Source organism: Camelus dromedarius, chromosome X (genome assembly GCF_036321535.1).
Source record: "Camelus dromedarius isolate mCamDro1 chromosome X, mCamDro1.pat, whole genome shotgun sequence".
Taxonomy (NCBI): domain Eukaryota; kingdom Metazoa; phylum Chordata; class Mammalia; order Artiodactyla; family Camelidae; genus Camelus; species Camelus dromedarius.
In genome coordinates, this window is record NC_087472.1 from 4,826,650 (window position 1) to 4,847,351 (window position 20,702).

At 41.1% G+C, this 20,702-nt stretch overlaps 1 protein-coding gene across 2 annotated transcripts in view; it reads left to right on the top strand.

The window, feature by feature from the left end:
- Positions 1–1,442: 1,442 nt before the first annotated feature.
- Positions 1,443–20,702, top strand: part of TMEM185A (transmembrane protein 185A) — a 32,601-nt gene continuing 13,341 nt past the window's right edge. The window contains exon 1 of one of the 2 annotated variants that reach the window (XM_031445704.2): positions 1,443–1,597. In XM_031445704.2, the coding sequence (XP_031301564.2) occupies positions 1,560–1,597 (38 nt within the window). In that variant the 5' untranslated portion in view covers positions 1,443–1,559. Of the gene's footprint in view, positions 1,598–19,214; positions 19,523–20,702 lie in introns of those variants that run through there. The other variant, XM_064482740.1, reaches the window with a different exon arrangement.

Here is a 20,702-nt window from a genome sequence, read left to right on the forward strand (position 1 = left end):
ACCTCCTCTGGGGTAGACACTGGACTCCACTTGGAGGATGGGCAGGGAGCTAGACCAAAACTCTGGGACCAAGTTCTGGTGCTCCAGCAGCTAACAAACTTGATTCACGTTACTCATCCTTGAAACCAGCTCATGTAATAATACCCACTCCCCAGTGGCTTTGCGAAGCCTGATTACCACTTGTGAAATGTTTTCCAGTTCTCAGAAGAAAGGTGATACATCATGGCAAAGTATGACTATCATAATTGTGATCTTCTCAAGCTGCCCCTAGGGCTAACCTGTATAAAACTGCCATTTGTGAAACTCTGCTATTGTAACAAAGTACAACTATTATCCATAATGACACTAGACTAATATCTAAGGTATTGCTGTGCTCATGGAAAACTTCTATCAGCCGTAAATGAAGAAGGCAGATGAGGTCACCTGCTGTGAGCTAGACCTGCTCTCTAATTCCAAAAGTAAACAGACTCCTTGAAGAGGTAGGCACCTGAAGCAGCACCAGATAGCAGCAGCATTCTTGGAGCACCGAATGCGCACCAGGCAGCGTGTGACGCATGCTATCTCACTGACTCTTCTCTACAAATTTAGGAAGTAGGTTTTATCAGCTCCATTTTGCACTGGAGAAAATAATGAGGCTCAAAGACACTGCCTTGCCCAAGGAAGATGAACCTGGCAGTTATAAACAGAATGGCTTATAGTGTAGGAAGAGCTGGGCCAGGTGACCACAAAGTCTAGGCAGGAGCCACGGAGTCTGAAGTAGGTTAGCAAAGAGAAGATGACTTCCAGGTTTCTAGTTTGGGCATCCCCACCTCCCCGCTCTTAAATAGATCTGCTGACCACTGAGAGAGGCACCCCAGGGGAAGGCGGTAGGGAGGGCAGATGGCTTTGGTGCAGGGTAACCTGAGTTTGAACGGCAAGCCTGTTTCCACGCGCTGGCCTGGACCTTGGAAGGGAAGTTGAGACACAGACTCTGGAGTCACTGACAGATTTGACAGGTGAAGACTCGGACATCGCCAAAACGCAACGTGTCACCCGTGGCCACTACCCCTCCAAGGCTCAGTTCTCGCTGGAGGAAACCTCCAGAAACCTCTTGGCAGCGCTGGCCAAGGTGACAGGTGTCCGCGAAGACCTCCCTGCGAGCCTCCCGGGCGGCGCGCTCCCTCCACGAGGGCCTGCACCGCCCCGGCGTCGCCGCTCGGCTCTCCGAGCCCTCCCCCGGCTCTCCGGCCCCTCCGGCCTCCGCCGCCCCCACCGTCTCGTCCGCCCGGCGCGAGGCCGAGGGCTGGGGCTTCCGGGCGCCGGGAGCCGGGAAGGTGGCGTCGCGCGCGGCCCGCGGCCCTTCCAGGGGCCGGGCGGGGTTCGGGGCGCATGCGCGGCGGCCGTACGGAAGCCCGGAAGGAGGGGCGGGAGGCGCGGCTCAGGTTTCTCGGGGCGGCGGCGGCGGCGGCGGCGGCGGGGGGGACGCGGCTCGCGCTGGCACCATGAACCCGCTGTAACGCGCAGGCTGCGCGGCGCGGGGGGCGGGGGCGGAGGAGGACGCGGCGGTGAAGTTCTCCGCCATGAACCTGAGGGGCCTCTTCCAGGACTTCAACCCGAGGTGAGGCGCGGCCGGCCCAGCTCTGGGGAGGCGCGGCGGGCGGGATGCTGCAGCGGGCGGCTGGGGCGGCCGCGGCCCCGGGCGCCCGCCCGAGCCTCCCCGCGGGTGCCAGCGGCTCTCCGGGAAAGCAATCGACCTCGGTGCCGGCCCGCTTCCTCCTCCCGCGCCCGCTGCCTGGAGTCCCCGGCCCGCCGGGCCATCGAGAACCTCCGGGCCGCAGCCCCCCGCCCCGCGGGCCCCCGTGCCCCTCCGCTTGCCCTCCCTCGTCGCTGTCCCAACTTCCCTCTCTCCGTCCCATCTTCTGGCACCCCGCTGCTGCCTGCCTCCGTTCCCCCTGCCAGGGCCGGTTCACTTGACCCGACACCCCTATCCCCGCCCCAGCTGTTTCCTCCAGTTCCTCTCAGCCCTTGAGGTTTTCCTTGGACGTCTGCCCATCCCTCACTTGTTTGCTTTTTTGTCGAACTGGCATCTGAAACATTGTTGAATCCTTGGAGTCGGTGTCAGGGTATGGCAGTACCTTACATAACGCCTTTTGGGGGTGAACCTGACAATTTTCCGTACGCGTTTTCTCCTCAGTCTTAACTCTGAGTTTCCTTGCAGGAAGTCAGATATTGCTGTCCTCTTTCCCAGATGAGGACTATCCAGTGGACAGGGTGGAAGGAACTCTGGCTAAGGAATCAAGCGTCTGTCCTTGCACTTGCCCAAGTGTTCTGTAACTGTTCTCTTCCCCAGACTGCGAGCTCCCTAGAGGAGAGACCCACTCCTGCTCACATCTCTATTCCCAGCAGCTCCCACTGTGTCTGACACAAAATAGGCACTCAGAAAATGTTGGTGGGACTAAACTGAGCCAAAAGACCTAGATCGGAGACCAGGCCATATGTAACTGGGTGATTCTCTGCTCATCTGAAAAATAAGGAGTTGGCCTAGCTGATCTCTTAAGTCCACTGCTCTGTGAAGGGGGTGCCTCTCTCCCTTATTTGCTGCTGGAAGCCATGCACTCAGTAACCCTTTCTGTGCTAGGTCCCATGCTGGGTGCTTCAGATGCTGGGAGGTCCCAGCGTCTGGGTAGAGAGGGCAGGTAAATAGATGACTTACAGCAACGTGCAGTATTGTACTGTGGGGGCCCCGTGGAGACCAGCTATTTGGGCTGCTTGTGGGGGATGAAAGTCTGAAGAGGGAGAATGCGTGTGTGTGTGTGTGTTTGGGGGGTGCAGTCTCCTTAGGGACAGTGACACTTTAGGCTACAAGCCACTGTGACTTCCTGGGTGCTCTTATTCCTCTTTGAGCACTGCCGAATTCACATTCTAGTGTGGAGTGCCAGTGTCCCAATCACAGTGCAGTCATTATTGTTGGCCTCGAAGGCACTCTGCATAGAGGAGCTGGTGGAGAGCAGGTTAACGGAGGACTAACTGTAGCCCTTCCTCTGCTGCTCCTAGGGGTTAGTATTGGGCTTCAGGGTAGTAGGGTTGTTGCTGGAGTTGGATGGGCCTTGTGTATCTCCATTGTTTGGTGATGGAGATAAGAAAGATAAGTAAAAGCTGAATTATTTTGTGTCCTTGGGCCACTCACTTATCTGTCTGCTTTATCTGTAGAATGAGTATAATCTCTCAGCCGGATAGGGAGGGCAAATTAATGATTGATTTACAAATAGAAAGTCCCAGGACTCTTTTGCAAGGTGACAGATAATTTCGAAGCCACAAAGAACTGCCTGGAGTGATCAAACTGGCTAACAGCGCTGCCAAAGCAAAATAGTGCTGCACAGATAACACCCTTAACCATTTTTTCCTGTAGCTTCCCCCCAGAAAAAAATTTGTACATGAAAATTACAGTTAAATATTAGGTATTGAAACAGGTTTATAGTAAACATCGACATATTTATCACCACATTAATTCGATTGGGATTGAAATGCACATCTCTCTGAAAAGTTTAAACATGTTTTCTAGGATGCCATTTTCCTGATGCAGTGTGGGTCAGTGGGAGTGGGCAGGGTTACCTGACGGTGGTGACTGCTAAGACAGTGGCCAGCTAATACTGGAAGGGTCGAGTTTTTAGCTGCTGGGGTGTCACGTCTGGTGGGCACACCTAGTTTTTGACATTGTTCTTTATTCTTTAGTCTCATTCAGTGCTGGGGAGAACCTTCCAGACAGCTAGGGAGCAAACAGAGGAATATAGACTGGAGGACACCTTGCGCCAGGGCCTCAAACCTTGGTGCTGCTGCCTTGCTCCCTGCCTCGAATCCAGAGCCAGTTCAACACCTCCCTCTGACCCCAGCACCTTGGCACATATTGTTCTCTTTGCCAGGAATATTTCCCTCTCTCTTTCCTCCTCACCTAGTTAACTCCTGTTTCTCCTTGAGATCGCAGCTCACTTGTTACTTGCTGAGCGAAGCTTTTCTGACTTCCCCGACTGGGTCCACTGATCCCTGTTTGTACATTCTGTGTAGTATGCCTTACTCCTCCTCCCTCATACACTCATGTGTACTCGTATATTTGTCTGTGTGCTTGTGTGATTAATGCCTGTCTCCCCTACTAAACTACAAGCTCCATAGGGGCAGGGCCATGACTCTGTTCATTATGGTGTCCTGCATTCCTGAACTAATAGTGCCTGGCTCAAAAAATATTTGTGGAATGAATGAATGAATGAATGAATGGCTCTCTGGAGCTTATAAGAAATCTAGAGCTGCTTCTTTCAGTCACTGCTTTCCTGGTGCTCTGCAGCCTGGTTGTCTTTCCTCTTGCCCTCTTCCCTCCTTCAGAATGCAGCCGTCATCTTGGAGAGATGAGAAACACCATGACTCTAAGGCAGAACGTGGCTGCCTTTATTTTGCAGATTATGTATGTCACAGGGATAGTCACTATCATGGTTTGGTGGCTCCTAAGGCATGAGCCATGGCTCCAGATCTCCTTTCCAACCTTTTGATCTTGGTGAGTCTGTATCTGCCACAGTATTGCCAAGGCTCTGGAAAACTGCAGTGATAGAATGATTCACAAGTGTCAACACTCAGATGCACTGGACTGCCAGCTGACCCTCTGGCACAGAACTGGTTGATCATGAACTTCTTTTTAATTACATAGGTTAAGGGTTGCTGAAACAGACACACTGGACCCACCAAATCCTTCCCCGAATGTCCAAGGCTTTCTAACAGCTGGGGAGCCCTATATATTGAATAGGCAAGCTGTCAGAAGTATACAGAATTGACAGACTGATTCCACGGTGTTCCTGGGAGGTAGGGATCTGGGAGTAGGTGGCACTAAGCCAGCACCCTGCCCCCACCACGGAGCCTTGGGGTTTTCTGCTACCTTGTGGAGTTGCCGGCTCAGAGAAGGCCTTCAGCCTTGGTAGCCAGGCAGTGCTCGAAGGCTGTAAGGCTGTGAGAACTCTGCTAGGACTTCTGAGTCGGCCACACTGAGCTCCTGACAGAGTGTGGTACATCCTGTGGGTGTCCTGGACTGGGACAGAGGCTGAGGAACACTGCTCTGTCATGTGGGCATGGAGGGCCGAGGTCAGTCGCTTTTAGAAACTTCTATATGCTGTAAATTCCAAAGCCTTTCTGGAGTCTGTGTAAGTTATCTTGTCTCTTTCTTGAAGTTAAGGAAAATGAATATGATTGCTGGTAATTGTTAACAAAAGGCAGCTACCGGGCCTTTAACAGTTGTTTGGAAAGTATATTTAAAGCATTCATTCACCAGACATCTCCCTGCTCCCCACTGTGTGCCAAGAGAGGTGCTGGGTGCTCTAAGTCTGAGAGTAAATGGGGTATGATCCCTCTCCATGCTTATGGCCAGCAGAAGAAGCAGAAATGGAAACAAATTAGAATTCAGCACAGGATGAGGCATTTCAGAGATAGGTACCAAATTCTGTGGGAGAACAAGGGGCAGAGCCACTGATTCTGTCTTGCGCAGACAGGGAGGTTGCGCAGCTTGATTTTAAAGGATATAATTGTAGACTTGTCAGACCAGAGGGCAGGAAAGGCGTCTTGGGAGGGCCAGAGTATGCAGAGGCACAGGGCCATGGGAGAGCCTGGTGTGTTAGACAGTGGTGAAAGGGCAGTGTGGTAGGAGCGCTGCAGGCCACGCTTGTCACGTGACTTACAAATGCTACATGCAGTGTTAACAATTACTGCAAATATTATTTCCATATTACTGTTTTTTTTTTTAAAAAAAGCAGGCGCCAGATCCATCGGTAGTGAGTGTATGTGGTACTGTTAGTGAACTGTTCACCACCCAAATGTCCATTTCTCTGTTGTTCTGCCATCTCAAACTACCTATAGTAAGAGAAACCTCTTGATTACACTTAGGTTATTATTAATAACAGCTGTGACTTACGGGGCACCCAGCACATACCAGGCGCAGTGTTGGTGCTTTGTATCTATTATCTTGAATCTTGGCCGCAACCCTGTGAGTTCATCGGCCTTGTTTTACAGAGTCTTAGCTTGTGACTTCCCCAAAGTCACACAGGCGGTGGAGGTCCAAGTCAGTACTCTAAGGTAAGTCGATCTCCTTCTGAAGCCTGTGCTCGTTCCCGTCTGCTATGCCCCCTCTCTGATTTAGTGACCCCCTCCCCATGACACAGTAGGTCCAGTATACTAGGGAGTCTTTTATTTATGAGTTGCAATTAAACAAAGCACACCTTGTATCTAAGCCTACACATCCAAATGGGTATTATGTTTCAAAGCAGTTACTTAGGAGAAGATAAATATATATACCTATTCCATTGCTCATATTCCTTGTTACTCACCTGAAATTTCCTTTGAAGCCAATCATATAAGAAAATCTGTCTCATTGCTTTATAATCATATATCATTTTTGAACCAAAATAGTGCCACCTAGTTTGATCACACATCCTGTTCACTAAACTTGGCTCCAACTGGCTTTTGGCCGTTTCCAAAAATCCACTCTCAGTGAAGATTTGGCACCACTGAGGATATTCAAAAGAACAGACTGCAGGCTCTCAAGGCGACTCCAGGAGGAAAGCTTCAAAGATGGTTTGAGCAGTGAAGTGGAATTAGTGCATTGCCTCCCAGGAGGACTGTTTAAAGGAGACAAGTCTCATTTGAATTCATAATTTCTGGTTTCAAAAAGGTATTCTCATTACGTGATAATTACACACGTATTTTTCTTTGCTGTGAGTTCTGCAAAGGCCAGGATAGTGAAGTGTTTAATAAATGTGCTGAATGAGTGGATGTTGAGGACAGATACACATGAACCATTAGGAACTCTGTGTTGTAGGGGAGAGAGAGCAGATTGGAGGAGTTTTAGGTGGGTTCTTAGGACTCTGGGAGTTAAGCTTCCCAGTATTGAGCTTGGGGTTTCTAACTGCCTTGCCTGATTATAGGCTGTGCCTGTGCGAGGAGACTAGAATTGAAGAGGAAAGCCTTGAACTGAACCCTGGAGATAGGCTCTTTATAACCGATGACTCGTACTTTGTCAGCTGTGCCCTCATAGTGAGAAAAATGATTGCTAAGTGAGATTGTTACAGCTTGTTTATAATACTGGTAGCAACTAAAATAGGTAAAATTGATCATTTACACCATAATTTACACAGGGCTTTCATATCCCCTTATCTTAATGAACTGATGTATGGTCCAGTGTGGAGACAGGCTTAAGGAGAAAGTGACCCACCCACAACCACACAGCTGATACACAGTCTCCACCGGCCTCGGATCTTTCCAGTCCTCCTTGACAGTGCTTTGTTTTTATTTGGCCTTTGTGCTTTCTTATATTTACTGATTAGATGCTCTTAAACATATTTTATCTTAATAAAACCAGTTAAAATTGCCACTAAATGACTTTAAATTTTGTCAATAAGGTTCTGCTTAGTATAAGAGGTGCAGTTCCTTTAAAGGGTTAGGAGAGTGTCAGTTAGCAGTTTGTCAATTGAAGCCATTCTCGGAAGTTGTAGACAGAGAGGTGCTCACAGGGATGTGTCACCCAGAGCATGTGTGTGTGCATATGTGCCTGCTCCAGTTAAAACCAGCAGCCTTCACTGGGTCTAAAAAGAGTCCAGTTGCATTCTTTTGACTTGTAGAAAACAAGATACTGGAACTTTTACACTCACAGTGTCATCTCTTTACTAGGTTATTCCCTCCCTTCCTAGATCAATTTCCCCCCAAAGTGGAGAGAGGGAATTTGAGCCTCAAGCAGAAAGCTCCATGTACATTCCAGAGAGAACACTAGCTTTGTAGTTTGACCCATGTGACACTACTTAGTGACCTTGTACTGGCATTACAGATTCAAATGAGGGTGGGTAAATCCATTTTAAAGATATGATTGGAAAAGTGAAATTTAGCAAGTAGTGGTTTGTTGCCAGAATATTCATTGAAACCTGCATTTGCTGGTTTGTGGAGAATTAAGCAAAGTCTATTTTTATACTTGGACTCTGGTCGGAATGTTTCTTGAAAAGTAACTGAAAGTAGTTTAAGATTTGACTGTGATTTTTTAAAAATGTTCTTATCATTGTTGCTGCTGCATCATACTCTCTTCTTGCCAGTCAGGTTTGGAATTTCCTATTTTATATGTAGTCATCTTTTTCACTTGGCTTTAAAATGTATTGGTATAGTTGAGAGACTATTCTTCCCTCAATTAAAAATGTGTATAAATTACACCTTTTACAATTTCTGATTGTATTAGTTTGTTTTATTTGATTGACTCTAGAGTTCATTTTTTTTTTCAAAGAGCCAGCTGTTCATGTTACTTGTTGATTTCATTTTTGTATCTATATTTCTACTTTTACTTTTATTGTTTCCATATTTTGACTCCTTTGGTTTTTTTTTTCCCCCCTAAATTTCTCAGATAGAAACTCGGTTCACTGGTTTTCCTTTTGTCTCTTTATTTCTTTTCTTTTTTGCTTTTATTTACTGTTTTGGAGTGGATACATTTTCTCTGAGCTTTGCTTTGGCAGCAGCCCAGGTGTTTTGATGTTTCAGTTGTGTTTTAGTAGTATTTTAAATATTCTGTAATAGTGTTCTGTTTCATCTTTGATTTAGTCATTATCTAAGGAAGGAAGCTAATGTTTATTGAATATTACCTGCTTGGCCCCAAGCCCTGCAGTGAGTGCTTCCTGATAAGTTATTTAATCCTTACCTCAGCATTGCCTGGTAGAGGTAGTATTATCTGCATTTTGCTCACGAGGAACCTGAGGTTCAAATAAAGTTGCACAAATACTCTCTTCAACTCTACTACACTGCTTAACCAGTGACTATTGAAAAAGCTCCATATGGTTAGGCAAGTTTCATTTGATTTTTGTCAGTTTATTACGACTTGTATAGAATTTCTGCCTCCAGTCTCTACCAATTACAGTCTACCTTACACAGACTTCTATACCTTCTCTCACTCTTTTGCTCAGAAAGTCTTTGGTGAAAATCTCTATTGCCTATTAATAAATTCCAAGGACTTTACTTTGACATTCAAATTCCCCTACCTTCTTACCTCATTCTAGCTTTTCCTTATTTCCTCTGGTGCCTTTTTTCCTGTCTCCCCAGCATTCCACCCCACAAGACTTAGAGAATGTACTTTGTGTGTTCCAGTCTCCTGGAATGTGGAAGACTGTCTCATGCTTTAAAAAATCTTATCTCCTTTATCTGGAATTCCCTATTCCGAAAACCCCACCTCCCTTCCCAGCCCTCCCAGGGAATGAATCTTCCATGTCCCAGTTTACTGTGATATATAGTTACTTTTTTATGGACAATTCCCCTTTGCTCCTGTTAGTCTTTGAGCATCTCCAGGGCAGAGACTGTTTATATATCCCACACATCGCAGGCACTCAGCTTTTAAAATTTTAAGTTAGATTTGTATGTATTGTATATTGGTACCCCATGATCCTTTTTTCCCTCTTGAAAAATCTGAATGCATGTAAAGAAAGCATTTTTTTTTTGTTCTGCTACTTAATTCTCTCGATAGACCCCTGCTATTTTTATCTACTCTACTGTTCATTTCCTTAGGAACTTTGTCTACTTTATCTGTTATGATTTAATAGTAGCATTTAGAAGCCCACAGTGAAAATATCTCTGTATATTTTTAAAAGAAAAATTGTCAGATTACTTCCATATTCTGTGGCTATGTTGTTAGGTTTTCATTATTTAGATTTTCTTTATTAGTCATTTTAATACTTTTTGCTTTGAAATCTAATTATCAAATTACTGTACTAGTAAACTTCTTCTCTTGTCCTTACTCAGTCATGATAAACCTGGGCCATTTCCTTTCTTGTAGTTGCTTTGAATTTTGACATTGGTTACAAGTGTGACTCTTAATTACAACAGATTTAGGTTTTATGTTTTCATCCAGTAAGTAATCTTTCTTATTTTAGGCCTGTGGTGGGCAGAATAATAACCTCCCCCCACCCCACCCCATGCTGAAACCCTAATCCTTGGAACCTGGGAATGTGTTCCATTATGTGGTAAAGGGAAATTAAGCTAGCAGCTGGAATTAAGGTTGCTAGTCAGCTGACCTGAAAATAGGGAGGATTCTGGATTCTTTGGCTGGGTTTACATAGGGAAGAGGGAGGCAGAAGTGGAGGTCAGAGTGAGTGTGAGGAGCTTTGAAACTAGAGCAAGGGGTTTTGAACCAAAGGCTATGAGGCAGCCTTTAGAAGCAGGTAAGACAGGGAAACCTTCTCTCCTAGAGCCTCCAGAAGGATCACAGCCCTGATGACAACTTGATTTTAGCCCAGTGAGACCCTGAAATGGGTCCCTGAATGACTTTCGACATTCAGAACTGTAAAGATAATGTTTGTGCTTTTTAAGCCAGTAAGTTGATGATAATTTTGTATGACAGTGATAGAATACTAATACCAGAGCACTTCATCCTATTTACATTTTTCCAACACCAGTGTTTGAAGGAGTTGTACTTTGTACTATTATTTGTCCTTTTTGTAAGTTCATCTTGTTTCCTTTCTGTTTTTCATTCTTTATGTAATAGACCCAGAACTCAATTTCCCTTTAAATTATGTCAAAACTTATAAAATATTCACTTTTCCAACATTTTAATTTTCATTATTTCTACTACTCTTTTCTTCTGTTAAATAAGAGAACTCTTTTAGGGAAGATAATGAATTTAGCTTATAGGGCTTACTGCCCCCCACCTCATGTTTTTTGTTTATGGTCTGAACCTCCTTTAGAAAAATTTTGCCTTGACACATCTAATTTACCTGTGAAACCTATGTTTATCATTGTCCTTGCATTTGTTAATGTTCCAATCCACTTACTTGTTTTAAATATTCTTTCTGTTTCCTAGCCCATTGATACGTGTTGCCTGGGCTTTGGTTGACAGATTGGTTCTGATTTTCTCCATTTTGTGATATGCCCCTCTCAAGTGGTTACTTTCTCTGTCTGTGGCGATCACTCCATTACTATTAGTTTGTGAATCCCCCTCAAGCCCTTTTCTTCTCCAAAGTCTAGGAATAAAGTCATTCTTCTCTTGGCATATTTCAGTGGTAGCTCTCTTTTTCTTTGTAGCAGCTTGTAAAAGTCTCCCCCTGGTTTTGAGTGTGAATAATCATAACTAACATGTATGTAGTGCAGCAGTTATGAAACCTCTTTTCACAGACCCCCTTGGGGCCTTAAGAACCTTTCCAGGGGTCTGCGAGGTCAGAACTATTTTCATAATAATGCTGAGACGTTCTTTGCCTCTTTCTCTGGGTTGGTATTGGCACTGATGGTGCACAGGAGTGGTGGGTGAGCTCCTGGCCCCAGAGTACAGATCTGGTAGTCATTGGCTGCTTCACACACAATATACCTGCAGTTAAAAAAAAGTCAGCTTCATTTAAGAATGTCCTGAACAAAGCGGAAAAAAAATACCAGTCTCATTAAATCTTGACCCTGAAGTACACAGCTATTTTAATATTCTGTGTGACGATTTAGGAAGAATGCATACAGGCTGTCTGCTGTATACTGTTGTATATTGAAGTACGGTGGTTAACTCAAGGGAAAACACTTGTGTGCCTGAGTTGCAAGCTGCTTTTTCCATGGAACACCATTTTTACCTGGAAGGACAACTAACAGACAAGACTGTGGCTAATCGTTGTAGGGTATTTGGCAGACATTTGCTCAAAAATGCAAGTGAACCTGTCACTTCAAGGAAAACAGCTGATGGTGTTTTTTGCAAATGGTAAAATGTGTGCACTCAAGGGAAAACCAGAATTTTTGTAAAGTTGTATTCACCACCATGAGCTTGACAGCCTCCCAAAGCTTAAAATATTTCTGATGAAGTGAGTTATGATAATAACTAACATGATTTTTTGTTGCTATTGTATAGTGAAATGTGTTGGCATTTGAAAGAACTTCATTACTCAGGGAACAAATATCTTGTGGTCGACTTACATGGCATTATAATCATGCAGGAATAGAGTCATTCAAAGTGCAAGAGAGACCAGTGGATTTTAATGTAGCCAACTACAAAAAGTTCATTGATAGGGTTTCAGATTCCACATCACAGTTAACCTTCAAGGAACTACCACATGTTGAGTTTTGGTGTCCTATCGAAGAAAAATATCCAGTGTTATCTGAGAGAGCAACTAAAGTACTCAGTTCTTTCCTGAATACATATCTCTGTGATGCCAGATTTTCTTCATATGTTTGAACCCAGACAACTTATTGGTGCAGAATGATTGCAGATGTAGATATTATAATCTAGGTGTCTGCTACGAAGCCAGACATTGAAAAAAAATTGCAACACTCTAAAGACAATTATGGAAAATAGGTTTTTTCCATTAAAATTAATATGTAGTGTGTTTATTATTGTTATTTTTAATGAAGTAATAGATATTTTTAAATAACAGTTTTAAAATCTGATACAGTAAATAGCAATAGGTATAACCCATGTAAACAAAGCTCTTTGGAGTCCTCAATCATTTTTAAGAGTATAAAGGAGTCCTGATACAAAAAATTTTGGGAACCACTTATTTAATGCTTTACACAAAGCACTTTTCATATTCATTATCTTATATTCACAACCACCTTATGGGGTACATATTACCCTGATTTTATAGGGGAGAATACTACGACCCAAAAAGGCTATCTAGATACTCTAATTAGCAACGTCTCCAGATCTGATGGTTCTCCCACTATAGTTTATACTCTTGGAGGTTTGCCTCTGAGTTGGATTTTGTGGGTCTCATCTTAAACTCCTCCTTTTTTTCCAATTGAAATTTCTTTTCTTGTTTTTCATAATACAGAAGTAGTACATGTACCTTGCAGAAAAATCAGCAATCATAAACAAGAGTATAAAGACTGTCCTTAATCCTCCCTGCTGGAGCTCTCTGTTAATCCTCAGTGTCTATCCAGATGCTTTTCCAAGAATGTTGAATTATTAGTATAAAGTCAGTATTATATAGTACTCAATTAAAAGGACTTTGGAGTCAAATAGGTCTTAGTTTGAATCCCAGCTCTCTGAGCTGCTGCTAGCTGCTTGGACAAGTTTTTTAACATCTAAGCTTCATTTGTCATCTGTAAAATGGGAATAGTGAAAGTACCTCTTTCAGAGAGTTGCTGTGAGGCTTAAGTGACAGTTCTTTCTCTGTTGAATGGCCTTGCCACCTTTGTTAAAAATTAACTGACCACGTGTGTATGGGTATGGTTTTGGACTCTGTTCTGTTGTCTGTGTCTCTCCTGATGCTAATACTACATTGTCTTCATTACTGTAGCTCTTACAGTAAGCCATGAAATCCTGTAGTATAAGCATGTCATGTAGGTTCTCCAACTTTGTTCTTTCTCACAATTGCTAGGCCCATTCTAGGTCCTTTGCATTTTCATATATAATTTTTAGAATCAGTATGTCAGTTTCTCTGGAAGAGACTGCTTAGATTTTCATCGAGATTGCATTGAATCTTTTTTTTCTCTATATATTTATAGCAGCTTTATTCATAATTGCCAAAACTTGGAAGCAACCAAGATGTCTCTCAGTGGGTGAATGGATAAATGAACTGCGGTACATTCAATGGAATACTGTTTTACACTAAAAGGAAATGAACTGTTGAGCCATGAAAACACATGATGAAACCTTAAATGCATATAGGCATACCTTGTTTTATTGCATTTTGCTTGATTGCGCTTTTCAGGTATTGCAAGGGTTTTTTTTTTCTTCCAGTTTTATTGAGATATAGTTGACATCACTGTATAAATTTGGGGCATATAGCATAATGATTTGACTTACCTACATCATGAAATAATTACCACAGTAAGTTTAGTGAACATTCATCTTATAGAAATACAAAATAAAAGAAAAAGAAAAAATATATTTTTCCTTTTGATGAGAGCTCTTAAAATTTATTCTCTTAACAACTTTCATATATAACATACGACAGTGTTAGTTATATTTATCGTGTTGTACAATACATCTCTAGTAATTGTAACAGGGTGTTTCTGTCTTTTGCCTACCTTCATCCAATTCCCCCTCCCCTCTCCCCCTCTGGTAACCACAGATCTGATCTTTTCTATCAGTTTGTTTCTGAGGTGTAATTGACCTACAACACTATGTTCCTGGTGCACAACATAGTGATTCAATATTTCTATACATTTTTAAATGATCACCACAATAAGCCTAGTTACCATCTGTCACCATACAAAAATATTACATTATTTTTTATTATATCCCCACACTGTACATTTCATACCCATGACTCATTTTGTAGCTGGAAGTTATACTTTTTAATCTCCCTCACCTATTTGTCTCCTCTCTCTGCCTCCCCTCTGGCAACCACCTGTTGTTCTCTGTATCTATGACTATTTCTGTTTTGTCATGTTTGTTCATTTGTTTTGTTTTTCAGAGTCCACATATAAGTGAAGTTATGTAGTATTTGGCTTTCTTTGTCATACTTATTTCACTTAGCCTAATACCCTCTAGGTTCATCCATATTGTCACAAATGGCAAGATTTAATTCTTTTTTATGGCTGAGTAATACTCCATCACACACACACACACACACACACACACACACACACACACACACACCCCATATCGTCTAAACAGTCATCTATTGGACACTTAGGTTGTTTGCATACCTTGGCTATTGTAAATAAGGCTGCAATGAACATAGAGGTGCATATATCTTTTCTTTTTTTTTCTGTATATTTACTTTATTGAATTTGTTAATGTTACAGAGTTCTTGCACTGCCAAACCATGCCTGAGAATTCAAAGAAAGAAATGGTACAATGGACAGCCTCACCCACCCATCATACAGTATATTAAAACTTGATTCATGTGCATTTTGATAATTTCACAATCTTTTAAAAAGTTGTAACAAGGGTTGGGATTTTTAAATCTCCTGCAGGTCTTCAGATTTTTAGGACAATATGCCATTAAATAACATTTCCACATATTCATCTCAGTTCATTCCTTAATAACATAACCGTCAACAAAATTTTGCTGGAAAAAAACACATTACTCTTCAGGGGAAATATGTGGCTCAAAGTCCAAAAGATTATTTAAGATTTTTGGTTCCCAAATGAAGTTTTCAGTTTAACCAAAAGAATCCCTTGTTTCTCAGTCATCCAACCTCTCCTTGGCTGGCTCAGACACTCACCCAAAGACAACAGAAGGTAGGCATCCTGCCTGCCACCTCAAATAATGCCAACATTGTAGCCCAGATATGGCTGGCAGGCCCTGTCAGGTGGTATGCACATATCTTTTCAAATTAGTGTTTTCATTTTATTTGGATAAATCCCCAGGAGTGGAATTGCTGAATCATATGTTAGTTCTATTTTTAATTTTTTGAGGAACCTTCATACTGTTTTCCATAGTCGCTGCACCAATTTACGTTTCTGCCAACAGTGCGTGAGGGTTCTCTTTTCTCCACATTCTCACCAACCTTGTTATTTCTTGTCTTTTTGATGATAGCCACTCTGACACGTGTGAGCTGATACCAAACTGGACTACTTTCTCATACCATATACACAAATGAACTCACTGTGGATTAAAGACTTAAATGTAAGACCTGAAACCATAAAACTCCTAGAAGAAAACATAGGTGGTATGCACCCTGACATCAGTCTTAGCAATATTTTTTTGGATATGTCCCCTTCAAATAGGAGAAACAAGCAAAAATAAACAAATGGAAGGGACTACATGCATTGAATCTTTAGAATAATTTGATGAGTGTAGGCTAAGTAATGTTCCTCAAAGATACCTACTTCCTATGAGTGTTACCTTCTATGGCAAAAAAGGTGACTATTACCTTGTATAGCAAAAGATGTGATTAAGTTAAAGATCTTCAGATGGGAAGACTATCCTGGATTATCCAACTGGGGCCCTAAATGCATTTATGGGTTTGCATATGAGAGGGAAGGAGATATTTTTAAGAGGAGAAGGCAGTGTGATTGAAGCAGACAAAGATATTTGAAGATGCTGTACTTCTTATTTTGGTGATGGAGAAAGGGGCCCAAGGAGTGCAAGTAGTGTAGCTCTAGAAACTGGGAACGGCAAGCAATGGATTCTTCCCTAGTCTCCAGACTTAGTTACCTAGTGAACCCCATTTTGGACCTCTGGCCTCCAGAACCATAAGAAATAAATGTGTATGTTTTAAACCACCAAATTCATGGTAATTTGTTATAGCAACCATAGGAAACTAATAGAGAATATAAAGTTTAACAATATTGAATTTTCTCATCTATAAAAATGGTATCTCTCCACTTATTTAGATCTCTTTTGTTTTTGGTAGTGTTTGTTAGGTTTCAGAGTATAAGTCTTGCACATATTTTATTAAATTTATCTTGAAGTATTTCATGTTTTGATACTGTTGTAAATGGTAATTTTTTCCATAAACTTTTAATTTTAAATATTATTAGATATCTAGGTAAGTTGCAGTAAATGATAGTTTTTTTTAAATTCAGTGTCCATTTTCTCATCGTTAGCATATAGAAATGTAGTAATTTTTTGATATATTTATCTTGTATCCTGCAACTTTGCTAAATTCACTTTTTAGATTTAGTAGCTTTTTTGGTAGAATACTTAGGATTTTCTACATAGACAGTCATTTTGCCTGCAGACATCAGATTTACTTCTTCCTTTCAAATCTTGATCCATTTTCTTTCTTTTTCTTGTGTTATTTTTGTGGCTAGGACCTCCATACAATGTTGAATAGATGTATTGAAGTGGGCATAGTTGCCTTGTTTCAAATCTTAGGGGGAAAATATTTAGTCTTTCACCGTTAAGCATTTTTAACGAGGTTTTTTATATAGATACCCTTCTATTCCTAATTTGTTTAGAGCTTTTATCTTGAATGATTAGTGAATTATGTCAGATTTTTTTTTCTGGATCTGTTGAGATAATCATATGGCTTCTCTTTTTCATTCTGTTAAACAGTGAATTACATTAATTGATTTCAAATGTAAAGCCAAACGTGCAATCCTGGCTAAACCACACTTAGTCATAATGTGATATCCTTTTTATATGTTGTTGGAATTGATTTGCTATTTTTAGGGGCTTTATATCTGTCTTCATGAAGGATATTGGTTTGTAGTTTTCTTTCTTGGTCAGGTTTGGGTATTAGGGTAATGCTGGCTTCACAAAATAAATTGGAAAATGTTCCACTCTCATATTTTCTCCAAGAGTTTGTGAAAAATTGGTGCTATTTCTTCCTTAAGTGTTTGGTAGGTTTTGTCTGGGCCTGACACTTTCTTTGTAAGATGGATTCCAACTACAGTTTCAGTTTGTTTAATAAATAAAGGTATATGAAAGTATTTCTTCTCATGTGAACTTTGATAAATGTCTTTATTTCAAGAAATTTCCTTGTATAAAGTTGTTCATAATATCCCCTTCTAATCCCTGTAATGTTTCTAGGACTTGTAGTGATGTCCCTGCTTTAATTCCTGATATTGATAATTTATGTCTACTTGTTTTTTCCCTGAGCACGCTAGCTATAAATTTACCAGTTTTCTTGATCTTTTCAAAGAACCAGCTTTTCACTTCATTGATTTTTCTCTAATATATTTCTACTACTTTTCATTGATTTTTGTGTGTATATCTATTATTTCCTTCCATTTGTTTTTTTAAAACTTCCTTCTCTTCCTAGTGTCTTAAAGTGAATCACAGGTCATTGACTTGAGATCTTTTCTACTAAGCATGTGATGTTATAAATTCCCCTTATGTATTGCTTTAGCTATAGCTCACATAGTTTGGTATGTTTGTGTTTTCACTTCCATTAAGTCCAGAATTTTTTAAAAAAATTTTCCTTGTGTTTTTTTTTTTCTTTTACCTATGGATTATTTAGGAGAGTATTGTTTAATTTGCAAGTATTTTGATAATTTTCCAAATATCTTTATGTTGTTGATTTTTAGTTTAACCTCATTATGCTTAGAGATTTACTTTATATGATTTTGACCCTTTCACACTTGTTGAGGCTTGTTTAATAGCCCAGAATTTTCTGTCTTGGTGAATGGTCCATGTGCACTTGAATTTGCACTTGAATTTGTATTCTGCTGTATTGTGAGGAATGCTTTATCGATTTCATTTAGGTCATGTTGGTTGATATTGTTATTATGGGCTTGTATATCCTTAGTAATTTTCTATGTTTTCTATCAGTTGCTGAGAGAGAAGTGTTAATTTCCAATAATAATTATGGATTTTTCTGTTTCTCCTTAATATTTTAATTATTGATATTTTCTATACATATTTTGAAGCTTTGTTATTAGGTACATAAATATTTATGGTTGCCAGATCCTCCTGTGACAAATACCTCTTTATCATTATGAATGCCCCTGTTTGTGCCTGGTAATATTCCTTGTTCAAAAACATATCTTGTCTTATGTTGCAGTAGGCAGGATGGTTCCTCCAAAGATATCCAGGTCCTTAAGCCCTGAAACCTGTAAATATGTTATGTTACATGGTAATGGGGATTTTGCAGATGTTTTTAAAGTTACCATATTAGTTTCTTTTGCTTCCATGGCAAATTACCACAGACTTAGTGTCTTATAACTACACAAACTTATTACCTCATAGTTCTGTGGGTCAGAAGTACAGGTACAGCATGGCTCAGTTGGATCTTCTGCTTAGAGTTTCACAAGGCTGGAATCAAGGTGTTGGCAGGACTGTGTCCCTTTCTTGAGGCTCTGGAGATTAACCTTCTTCCAAACTCATTTGGGTTATTGTCAGAATTTAGTTCCTTGTGATTGTAGGGCTAATGACCCCATTTCCATGCTGGCAGTCAGCCAGGAGTCATTCTCAACTTCTAGAGTCTGCTTGCATTCCTTGGCTTGTGACTCCCTTCCTCTGTCTTCAAAGCCAGCAAAGGCAGGTTGAGTTCTTCTCACTTTTGGAATCTCTCTGACTTCCCCTTCTGCCTCATCTCTGCTCTTCTGCCACATCTCTCTGACTTGCTTGTATGCCTTCCTCTTCTGTTTTCATATGATTACACTGGACACGCCTGGATAATCCAGGATAATCTCCCTATTTTAAGGTCAGCTGATTAGTAACCATAATTCCATCTGCAAAGTCCTTTCATGATAGTACAGATTAGTGTTTGATTGAATAATTGAGGAGAGGAATCTTGGGGAACATCTTTAGAATTCTGCCTATCACAGTTGTGAAGTTTATTGTCCTGGATTATCCATGTGGACCCAGTCAAATCACATGAGCTCTTAAAAGCATAGACCTTTCTCTGGAAGCAGAAGCAATGTGGCAGAAGGAGAAGTCAGAAGTATGAGAAAGATTCAGTATGCTGTTGCTGGCTTTGAGATGTAAAGGCCTATGTGCAGTGATCAGAGAGAGAACTCTAGAAGCTAAGGGCAGCCCCTAGCTGACAGCCAGCAAAGAAACTGAGATCTCAGTCCTACAGCTACAGGAAACCAGATTGCCAACAATCTGAATGAACTTGGAAGCAGATTCTTCCCAGAGTCTCCTGAGAAGTGCCCAGCCAACTGACATCTTGATTTCAGTTATGAGACTCTGAGCAGAGAAACCAACCAAGCCTGTCTGGACTTCTGACATACACAACTGTGAGAAAATAAATTTTTATTGTTTTAAGCTGCTAAATTTGTTGTAATTTGTTATAGCAACAATAGAAGACTAAAACAAATATTAATATACTCACTCTGACTTTCTTTTGGTTAGTGTTTTCCTGGAATAACTTTTTCTGTCCTTTCAATCTGTCTGTTACTTTGTAGACAGATAAAGTAGGTTTCTTATAGGTAGCATATAGTTGTCTTGCTTTTTAAAATGCAATCTGACAATCTGTCTTTAATTGCTATTTAGACCACTTACATTTAATGTAATTGTCCGTACCATTGGGTTTTAACTGCCTTCTTACTTCAGTCTGGAAATTGCCACCAGACAATAATAGAGCAATAATAGAGTTTACCTCGTTTTCTTTCTTTCTGCCATCACAGTCCTTCACTACCTGTTGTCCAGTGTCTGAAAACTGTTGTTTCATATATTTTGTCTAGTTTTCTTGTTTAAGGTGGGAAGGAAAACCCCATTCCTCTCATTATATCAAAACTGGAAGTAGAAGTCCTCAACAATGTAATTTCTAATTAATACTAAAAACATCCTCTTCATGAAGTCCCTTTTATGTGAAATATGAGAATGTATGTATGTGTTTATAATTTAATCAGTCACAAAAAGGATAACACATGTACTAAAATATTACTGTATAGGAACATGGCAGATGACTGCCTTTTTTAAAATAGAATTAAATAATTAGTCAGTGATAGAACTTGACCATATCCTGGACATGTCTGCCTTTTCCAGTCTCCATGTCTTGGTATAGCTAGTTCCTTCTGCTTGGAACACTTCCTCATCTCCTAGCCTTTCCTGCCTGGCAGCTTTCCATGTATCCTCCAGACAGAACCAGCTCCAGGGTCAGTACTTCTCTGCTTCCCAGTAACCCCAGACAGAATCCACATTTCCTGTCCTGGACTCCCATCACACTCTACCAGTAGAACCATTATGACTCATGGCATGCTGTAGTGTAATTACATGTTTCTGTGTGGACTCCCTCCTACCAGGAAGCCCTGGAAAGCAGGGAACTTATTTTAGTCTTCATTATGTTTTTCTTATCCTCTAAGAACTACTATGTAGATCTTTTCAATCAATGGTTGTTGAATTAGAACTGTTTTCATGTGCTGAAAAATAATGCTGTTACTACTTTTCATTTTAATATCACATATTTATAAATGT